At 36.9% G+C, this 10570-nt stretch overlaps 1 protein-coding gene across 1 annotated transcript in view; it reads right to left on the bottom strand.

Annotated features, from left to right (window-relative positions):
- Positions 1-1064: 1064 nt before the first annotated feature.
- LOC138007478 (lysosomal acid lipase/cholesteryl ester hydrolase-like) overlaps positions 1065-10570 on the bottom strand; it is a 14292-nt gene continuing 4786 nt past the window's right edge. The window contains exons 2-7 of the mRNA XM_068854427.1: positions 9876-10192; positions 7812-8055; positions 6291-6446; positions 5424-5495; positions 4445-4516; positions 1065-2756 (exon numbers count right to left, since the gene is read on the bottom strand). Coding sequence (XP_068710528.1) covers positions 2505-2756; positions 4445-4516; positions 5424-5495; positions 6291-6446; positions 7812-8055; positions 9876-10192 — 1113 coding nt within the window. The 3' untranslated portion in view covers positions 1065-2504. The remainder of the gene's footprint in view (positions 2757-4444; positions 4517-5423; positions 5496-6290; positions 6447-7811; positions 8056-9875; positions 10193-10570) is intronic.

Here is a 10570-nt window from a genome sequence, read left to right as displayed (position 1 = left end):
TGCAAAACTGCATTTATGGCGAAAAACCTCGGCGTTTAGCTGCTTTTCACAGAACAGTGAACAATATAAAGTAAATTCCTTGTAAATGCATACCTTTTCTTCTTACATAAATCAGAATTGGTCGACTACACTCTTCAGTTTTTTTTTTTTAAGAACCTTTTTAAGTAATGATCCGTGTAAGGTGGAAAGCAATTTCCTTTGTTAATTTGCGGCAACGGGGCTTTCCCCACATAGGAATGTTATCATTTTTACACAGAGAATGCATAAACCTACAGGAAAGCCGTTAACGCAATAAAATTCATTTACAGCCCACTTTGAACGGGTGTTTTTTTGTGTTAAAAGATTTCGACCAATCACAAGAGTTGAAAACAAAAGCCAAGAAACGTTTACAATTTTACATGTTCCCCACATACGATTTCTGTGGAATTCATTTAAACTGACACCAGATGAAAGATGGAAGATGGTTGGAAAGTAAGGATGAATATAATACTGCTTTTATGAAGTTTTGTTAACTTTTGCTGTTTAAGCCAATCAGAAGTAAGTACAGACAATAGAAAAGTTATTACCTTTTTGCATACCAATTGAATTCCAACATGTTCGTTGCCGTTGTTGCTATCATTCTTATCTGGACCGTTTCTTAATAAGAACGTTGAGGCAGAGATTAACAAAAATTTTAAGAACGTATTCTTTGATTGCAGTCACGTGATAAACACGACCATGGTGGTGCCAAAACAACAGAAAAAATTGGCCCAAGTTTTGCATAATAATGAAGTCAAATTCCCAACGGACTTTTCCGCTATTGTTCTTTCCATCTACATGGCTGCCGTGACGTCAAATGCAATCAAAGAATTCAAAACATTACTCAGGCTGAGAGTCGATTTACAAATTTTGCTCATTTGTATTTGTAATGGTAACAGAACTGATTGGAGTCCAATTCGGTCTGTAATCATACTTGTGATAACAAAATCGGACGACCGCTCAACGAGAGTCCGATTTGATTACAGACCGAATTGAACATGAATTGAACATTTTGAGTGGTGGGGAGAAAAAAGGAGGAAAACAGAAAATTTAACACATTTAATCTATTTTTCTCTCCAGTTTCTTAAAACGTGAATACAAATCGTAGACTCTTCAGCGTAAAATTTGATGCTCCAAAAATAAAAAATGCTTTAACACATAATAACAAAACACCATCTCTTTTCTAATTCATATCCTCAATCAAATATAATATTGGTACAAAATAAAAACTTCTTTACGTTGTCACTTTCCCTTAAAATATATTACCCTACCTGTATCTGAATTACTGATAAACAAATCATGAACCACTCAGCATAAAATTTAAGAAATGTTCAAATATCTAATGATGAAATCCTAATCTCTTTGAAATTCAGAGACACTTGAGATTGTTATTCAAAACTAGAATAAAAAGTTCTTTATGTTCTAATGATTTCCGAAGATAACATTTCCATATCAGTGTTAGAATTATTCCATAGACATGTATGCAGGAGTAAATGACTTGTTGCTTATGCCAAACATAATTATCTCTCTCTTAAGTTCTTGTTTTCTCTGACTATGCATATTTAGAATGGCTTCTCTCATAATGGATTGTCATTTTTGCCAATCAATATACTATGTCTCTGATTTTGCCCCAAGTACATAAATTAACTTTTGAATTGCACAGGAAAAAATGCAGTAAGAAATAACTAGATGAAGAACACTTTCACTCTAACTAAAGGTATAAGTACTAGTTGTTCGCTCATAATATCAGAACAAGAAATGCTACCCGCTCTTATCGTTTTAATTTTCACCTTGTAACAGGAAACAAGAAAATTACAGACTATAAAACAAAAGTATAAAGACAGAGCCGCAAGAATCCACTGTTAAAAATTATAAAAATTATACTTTCGGTTTCCTCATTCAACCTTGAGGTCGTGTTAAAATTTTTTTCTAAATTTGATTTGTATTAGGAAAGACTGATATCAGTGACCTTATTACTCCTGTTGTTATTACTGAACCAAACCACCCTTGTTCGATGGCTGGCACATTTAAATAACAAAAAGAGTGCTTACACATTCTCATACATTGAAATCTGACTATTCAGTAAAGCATAAATATTAGATATCATCTTTTGAGGTACTGGTAATGTATACAATAAAATTGTCACAAGTTAGAACACCTTTTATGACAGGTGGTAAACTCTTGGTATTTTATCTTTAACTTATGATATTTGCAATTCCTTTTTTTTCAGTCAAGTGTGTATAACTTGAGTTTATCTTTCGTGCAAATTTTACCATGTCTTGCTGGCCAGTAATTCATTCACCTTAACGAAGCCAATAATATGACCATCTGGTTTCACTGGCCCATTATGGTTAATCCAGGTGACCAGTAATCTTCGCTATTTGTTTTGTTTTTTATTTTAGAAAATTTTATTTTACTGTAGATAAAGCAAGACAGAATTAAACTTGCTGTTATTTCTTTTCCAGTCCATTCTTCTCAAAATTCCATTAATGATATCCTAATCCATTTTCCACTGTCAGGATCCTCTTGATGACATCATTGTAGACCAGGGAAGCTGCATCCAGTCCCCAAATGAAGTCCAAGTGTTGCCACCCCTCTATATATTTATCATACCACATCTTGGGCAGTACCTGCTTTAACCTTTTCACATCTTTAGGATCTGCAAGCCAATCATTTCCACCCCAGTAAATTGCAACAGGAACATCCACGGCTGAGGCATTGTACTGCGGTGGAGAGTCCTGCCAAAAAGTAACATTTACATTGACTCCTTTGTTGACGAACAAACTGTCTTTTTTCTTACCATGTGTAAGGGAAATATAAAATCAACTCATAACTTTAGTAAATACATTGTGCAGGCTGAGCGTAGTTCTGAGACCAACAATAAATTAAATAAAGTTAACAGATGTTTTAAATTTTCCATTGCATTAGGAGTTTTCAAAGCTATTTTACAAGCACATACTGCTTTGCATGCAACAAGAGAAGATCCAGTACAGGTGTATGTGTTCCTTAGGCTGGGGTAAGATTGGATTTTGCATCTCTCATATCAAATAAGATTTGTTTGGTTAAGAGTTGCAATTACCAACATTAATTGTTTTAACCATTTTACTTTTATACTGGGTGTTCCAAATTAGCCAACAATTGTTGTAGGCTGCATCATGATAATTTCAACAACTATATACAATACAATACAATACAATACAATACAATACAATACAATACAATACAATACAATAATAATTATTTATTAAACTCTCCCCAAAGGGCCTTTTCAGAGCTTAAGTATCTATCTAAAAAAATAAATAAATAAATAATAATAATAATAATAATAATAATAATAAATAAAAAATCTACCTTAATTACAATGCAATTTAAAATATAGAATAAAAATTTACAATAAGTTAAGAATATTAATATATCAAAGTTACTGGGCAAAAGTTTACAACTTAAGTTAAAACAACAAGTAATAATTAAAATCGACTCATTAGAACATGATTTTGCAACTTGCGTTTAAATATGTTCATCGAGGGGCTCACTTTTTTATCACTGGGCAAGTTGTTCAAAATGGTTACTGCGCGGTATAAAAAGCTTCGCTTAAAAGGAAGGCCTACAGTAAAAGTGGAGCTCCTCTGTTATTATTAATTCTATTTATGTTCTATTTATGCTATTTTCATATACTCATGCTTGCTCTTACTTCCGCTGCTTGTCAATGTAATTTCATCTCTTTATTTGGGCTCTTTCTCGCTCTCTATCATTGTTTGTTACTGATATTTTACCTGCTCTCTCATGCTCTCAGGTGCTCTATTACCTATTGAGCATCGCTTAGTTGTCACCTGTATACTGTTTTTTTTCTCACTTTTTTCCTTGTTGTATGAAATTTCAAAAAAATACTTACAGCCCCAGACAAAATTGTTGAAACACTTAGCAATACCTTGCCCTGCCACAATGTTGGCAAATGGGCTCAAAAAGGGGAGAGTGAGCCGCAAAAGCTTCCGATCTGTATAGTCGTGTACTGTTCCACGAAATTTTGTCACAGACTGTAGCTTGCTTTTTGGTTGTCTTTAAAATAATAAAATGCAACTTGTCAAATGCAGTAAGCAGACCATGCAAAAAATGTGGGTTCCAGCCAATGTAACCTCCTGCCAAATAACCTGGGTTCCCACAGTTTGACATTCTGTGTATGGGCTTACATGAAAAGTTGAATGTATGAACAGATGGTCAGACGATGACGTTATAACCAAAACCAAAATTTCTCGTATCCACGGGTCAAGAAGCCAACCACCCACTCCTGCTAGGATATCCTCCACGTCCCAAGAAGCATGATGCACTTTGCCCTTTTAACCCTTGAACACTTAAAGCTGCAGCAAGTGTACGGTAACAGCAATTCAATAGCATAATACTGTAGACCTTGAAGGTGAAAACTACTCACCATGCCATAATGTTGCCTGTTTTTCTCTGGGCTTCCATAGTCAAACATCTGAAATTTCTTGTATTTGTACATCTTTTGGAGAAAAGAAAAGCACAATTCAAAAAAACTAAAAGAGGAATCAATTTTTGCCAGAGAAGACTTTTCAGTCTTCTTTTAAATAAAATCATTAACTCTGAGAAAAAATTAATGTACCTTTGCACTGGGGTCATCTGAATTAATTCAAAAAGTAAAATTGAGAAGATTAACCTTCGCTTCCTAAGAGTGGCTGCTTAAAGTTTTATTTGTAATGAGACACTGTTGCTCATCAATACAGACTCCCCCTCCAGAAGCAAAAGGGTTTATGGCATGTAGGTCCCCTTCGATTTCATATCTGCAGGGAACATTGGAACCCATAAATGACCAGCTCCCAACATCAGTGGTTTCATAGGTCAGTTGGTTAGAGCGTTGCACCGGCATTGTAAGGTCACAGGTTCAAACCCCATTGAAGTCGCGAATCTTTCAAGCTTCTCCATGCAATTGCTAGAATTGCATTCATAACTGCGAGGATCATAGCTTCACTTGATTTCATATCGGCAGTTCAATATATGATTAATTTCATATATCATTTTGTTCATTGATTCATTCATTATGGGAACCTTGGAACCCACAAATGACCAGCTCCCAAGATCAGTGGCTTCATAGCTCAGTTGCTGAGAGGATCGCACTGGCATCACAAGATCATGAGTTCAAACCCCAGTGAATTCCTGAATCTTTCACGCTTCTCCACGCAATTGTCAAAAATTGCATTCATAACTGCGAGGACCATAGCTTCACTTGACACCTAAGAGTAGAACTCATAAATTTTATTCTGTTTACCGGGTAATGCCAAGTGCTTTTACTCAACATTTGTCAAAGTTGTGATCAGAGCTGGTTATTTGAACTGCACACAACCCATGATTAAACCCCTGATTTTAACAAACTCAAGACAAATGGTTGTTACCTGTGCATAGTGCACCATATTTTTTACAGATGTCCCTGCAGGAGTATGGGCAATGTAAATGGGTACACGGGTCTAAAAAACAAGAATATTGTGTAAGTATTGATATCAGGGAACCACTAATTCATACCTCTTACTAACCGAGTTCAAGGTCTGTACTGTAAGTTACGGACCAAGTTTTTTCCCGTTGATTTATGGCCCAAGCGCTTCGTGCTTGGGCCATAAATCAACGGGAAAAGACGAGGATCCGTAACTTACAGTACGGACCGAGAAAACGAGGTTAGTAAGATATTTATTATATCTCTGAGGTTAACCGGCGCACGGGCAAGGAAACTAGTCAAAGTGAAGCGGAAGGTTCAACTGCCACAAAGAATGCCGTGCCGTGCCGTGAAATATTAGCTTGCAAGATTCAAACAGTTTTCAGTACAAGTTTATGCAACAGAAATGACATGAAAAACTCGCTAGATGATGTTTTGTCGAAATTTTAAATTTAGCGGGCTGTACAGCGGGCCATACTGTAGAATACAGCCCACTAATTTAGCCAATTACAGCACGCGTACTATCTGAGAGATATAATAATATTCCATAAGCTAACAAAATACATGTATTTTAACTTACACTAAAATGATACATGTGTAAAACTTAATCAAGCTAACTTCACAATGACACATACTGGTAAATTATTTTGAGTGTACAGTGACATGGATTGGTCCAGTGAATAAAAGTTACATGTAAGATTTCCAAATAAGTAGGGTAACCTCCTGTTACTACCATCAATTATTTACTACATTAATTTTGGTAATATACATGCAGCTGATGCCATGGTCTCTGGCGTCAAAAAAAATACCAAGTACTCTGATTCAAACTCACCACGTTAAGTTGTGGTATGTCAAATCCACATATGAGGAAGATTATATTTGAGCAAATTTCCTCTAAATCAGTTGGTTTACAGACATAAGTAGCCAGCCAACGAATTATATCGTCTGAAGGAAGGAAATCACGAACTCCAAGTACTGCAAATAAATCCTTGGAACACAAAAAAGAAATTCGAAAAATGTCAGATTACATTTAGGAATCTTTTAATAATTCAAGAGTAAAAGCTATCACTGTGATATTTTGCACTACCTTTAAGTTGTTAGAATCATGATATCAAAAGTTTTGAAAATTTCACTTATTAACAACTGCATTGCTAAATGGAGGTTGGGTGCTTGAGATATGTCCAGGGGCTTTCACTAGAAGCCAGCCAGCCAGCCAGCCAGCCCCTCGACTGAGTAACACTCCCATGGCCAGCAATCCCTGCATCCCAGCCATGAGCCCCCACTCCAGGCACCCAGGCACCCCTCACACTGATAAACAGTGGAAGTAGGGTGGGGAGAGGGGGATGCAAAAGCCCAACTGTACAAGCACGGCACAAAGTGGCTGTCAAAATGTCTGATGAATTGCCATGTAATTAATAAGCAACTGAATGAGCATGCGCCTGTGCCAAATACTGCTGTTCCCTATTTGATTATCAACTGGCCCAGACCACTACCGCTCTTCGTTGCCGACTTAGTTAAACTTCATTTAACTGAATCAAACAAATTCAATCTTTGTGGCATTTGACAAAGACAGCACAGATTACCTTAAAAATAGAACTAACTGGTACTGTTACAGTAAAATAAGAAAAAAATATTAATAGGAATTTGCAAGCCTTTGATGGACGGCATTTTCGGGGGTAGCAATTATATGAATGACATTGCATCATTGAACTAGTGTTTATTCAATATTGGTTGTTTATTGAAAAAAAAACATCAATAACACAAACAGGTACAGTCTATACGACAGAAAAGCCAGAGTTACGGGCCTCTCATTTATTATATGTACACTGTAATTGCATGGCTATATGGCAAATGCACTGAAAAATCAAGGACCTTGAACCACACCTCTTTGAAGTTTTGAAAAGGACACTGATAAGAATCATTCATTCAAAGGTCTCAACCTTCACTGATGAAGATTTTCAAGGAGATATGTCAATCCCAAGGGTTTTTTGGAGATACCCACGAACCTTGCTCCACGATTTTTTTGGATGGGCAGTTTTCTGGTATGTTCTGTTTTGTTTAACTGAAAGCTGCCACAAGTTTTGCCAAAAAAAAAAAAACAACAACAGAGTGGCAAAATATAGAAGATACAGTTCTAAGAAGAAAATTTGGAAAGGGTATTTTCATTCCTTGCTCTATATATTTTTTGCATTAAGCAGAGGATTGTAGTTTATCATTTCAGTGCTATGATCAATAGACACCTTTTGCAGCTCTTGAAAACAAAACCACCCCAACAACACAAAAGTCTGCAAAAAAACCTTTGATGTTATGCTTTTAAAGATGTTCTTCACAAATGCTTATTTGCTTTCCTCACCTCAATTTCTGGAAGAAAATAAATCAAATATTTGACAGGACTCTCCATGTTTCCTAAATAAGCAACAGGGGCCAAGGAAAAGACGGCCTTTATTTTCTGAGCCAAATCCTTGTTTCTTGGCAGTTCTGCAAAAGCAATGAGGCAACCTTGCGAGTGTGCAGCATAGTATAATGATGGCTGTGCAGTTTTCTTTAGAATGAAGTTCACTATTGCTGGAAAGTCATACTTTGCCATTTCATCCCAACTACAAAGAAAAAACACACTATCAGTGACATAAAAAGAGAGCTTAATAAACTATGCCTACCTTCATCTACACCACTCCTACATATGATGAAGAAATTGACTTTCATAAGAGTAATAGTACAGGAAAAGAAGCAAATCCTTGTGCTACAGCCACCCAGAAATAAAGTACAAGATCAAGTAGTAAAAAGATATAAATCAGCCACTGTTCATGGATTCAGGTTGCCTTTCGCAAGGTCTTGGTTTTTTGAGTAGCATAATTTGTACGTAGCAAAGTGGTAATAATGTTACCCTTTTGGGGCTTAGCACGTTGTTTCTGCTTCTGGCAGTCTCACTGTTATGATGAAGGGTACATGTACAAGCCAATTGGGCATTCTCATGATTGAATCATTCAACAAATTCTCTTTATTTATTAACTTTGCCAGTAATTAGCTGACAAAGCGGCACAACAGCTTGCACCAATTACTGTCACAGGCCCCCTTTTTGCCCTCCTAACAATGATACACAACAGAAGACATCTACCAAAACACCAGGAACTACGTGCCCTACTCTTAGCGACAAGTGTGTGGGTTCTCTTACGTCTCACAGGGTTATGAACATTGAAGGGTTGTGAGATGGGGCCTACGGTTTATCGCCCTTATCCAAAAAGACTAGAGAGTCAAACCATTTGCAGATGTAATTCCAAAGGCAGCACTTTCTCCTCAGTTATTTAAAGACCCTGAGTGTTGATCTGACCAGAGTTGAGCACGCGACCTCCTGCGTGACAGCCCGGTGCTCAACCAAGTGAGCCACAGGTGCGCGGTGAGCTTTTCCCAGAATCCTGCAAGCATGTTACATTGGGTGGTGAGAGAGAACTCTGTTTCCACACTTGTGACCCAGGTTTGATTCCCAGACAGATTGTCATGAGTGGGTTGAGTTTGTTGGTTCTCTGCTCTTCTCCTTTTACTCCTTCATATGTACAAAGGTTTTCATCAAAACTCAACATTTGATTGAATTTTCTTTATACTCCATTGCTGATTTACAGTTTCTCCAGTTAACAGAGCACTTGTGCCTAATGTTGATAAGTTTGAGACTTGAGCAAAATGATTGTTGCTTTTCATGTTCCAAGTTTTGACAGCCTTTTTCATTTCTAACCCCCTCTTCCCCCCCCCCCCCCACCCCTCTGAATTACAAAATATACATATATATATGCAAGAAACCCTGGAGATCAAGATAAAAAAACCTGGAGATTTATTGATGGCGTAAAAAAAATTAAAGTTTTCCTTTCTGTTTCGAGCTTTGTCTTGTATTTGGTAGTGCCTCTGCTGCTTGTGTTTGTTTTTCCTTCTGTGATTTGACCAGAACAACTCTGATTCTCTTTGTCTGTAGATTCCTCCGATGAATGTTCAGTGTTTTCCATGATTTTGACAAAGTGGACGGCAAAATGTATCTAGATGCAACAAACTGGTAACGATAACCTTATTTGACATTAATTTTGTCTTCTAGAATGGTTTTGAGGTCCGTGTCTGGTCAACCAGTTGATCAAATATGCCTTAGAACTGTGGATCTCTACAGAATTGGCGCCAGAAAATCAATTCTACAAGGCAGAATGAAAATATTCAAGGAAAGTGTATTCCATCAACCTGTGAATCTGTTTACCATACCACATTGTGTTATAAGATGCGAGATTGCCCTAAAAACTGTGAGAGGTTTGGAACTCAGTAATTTAGTTGTACAAAATTGACTCTAAAATAAATTATAAACACTGTCCATGATGATAAACCTTGTAACTGCTGTTAATAATAATTTTTCAGATTACAGTACCAAGGAAAATGTTTGATTTACCTGAAATCCCAGAATGCATCTGTGTCTACTGAGAGATTGACATGATGTCTGCCATATGTATTTCCACGCATGTTACCAAGCCAAACATCAAATCCTTTGTCAGCGAGAAGGAAGCCAAAACTTTCATTTGGCAAATTTGCTACCCAGTTAGACGATGATGCTAGCAATCCATGCTGAACCAAAACAACTGGTCTGGGACCAGATGGAGGAGTTTCGTGCCGACCTCCAGGAATTCTCTGAATGGTTAAGATGTATCCATCATCTGTAACCACATCGTATTCTTCAGCAGGATAACCATTGTAATTGATCATTTGCGTCTAAAATGAAATAACGAAATTTTACCCATTGACCCCTGAGAGTGACACCTAATGGATTTTACTCTTCAATGGGGGGCATCCTAAGGTGTTTGAGGTGTGAATGGGTGAATGTACATGTAATTACACATCAGGAATAACTATTGCTTGTGTTGGAATTTTTAAAATTGATTGATTTAACACTTAACATACTGGCCACAGGAATAGCAGCACCTACACACGCGTAAAATGCGTGCAAGATGGCGGATTTACGTGCAAAATACGCGCAAGTTACGCGCGCGTAAAATTTACACGAACTATTACACGCACCTGAAATTACACGCAGGCTGCGTGTAATTTGTCATGAGTAAAATTGTTATGTCCATTACACGCAGATTGCGT

Source organism: Montipora foliosa, chromosome 6 (genome assembly GCF_036669935.1).
Source record: "Montipora foliosa isolate CH-2021 chromosome 6, ASM3666993v2, whole genome shotgun sequence".
Taxonomy (NCBI): domain Eukaryota; kingdom Metazoa; phylum Cnidaria; class Anthozoa; order Scleractinia; family Acroporidae; genus Montipora; species Montipora foliosa.
The sequence above is the reverse complement of the archived record's forward strand: the minus strand, read 5'-3'. Positions and strand labels throughout refer to the sequence as shown.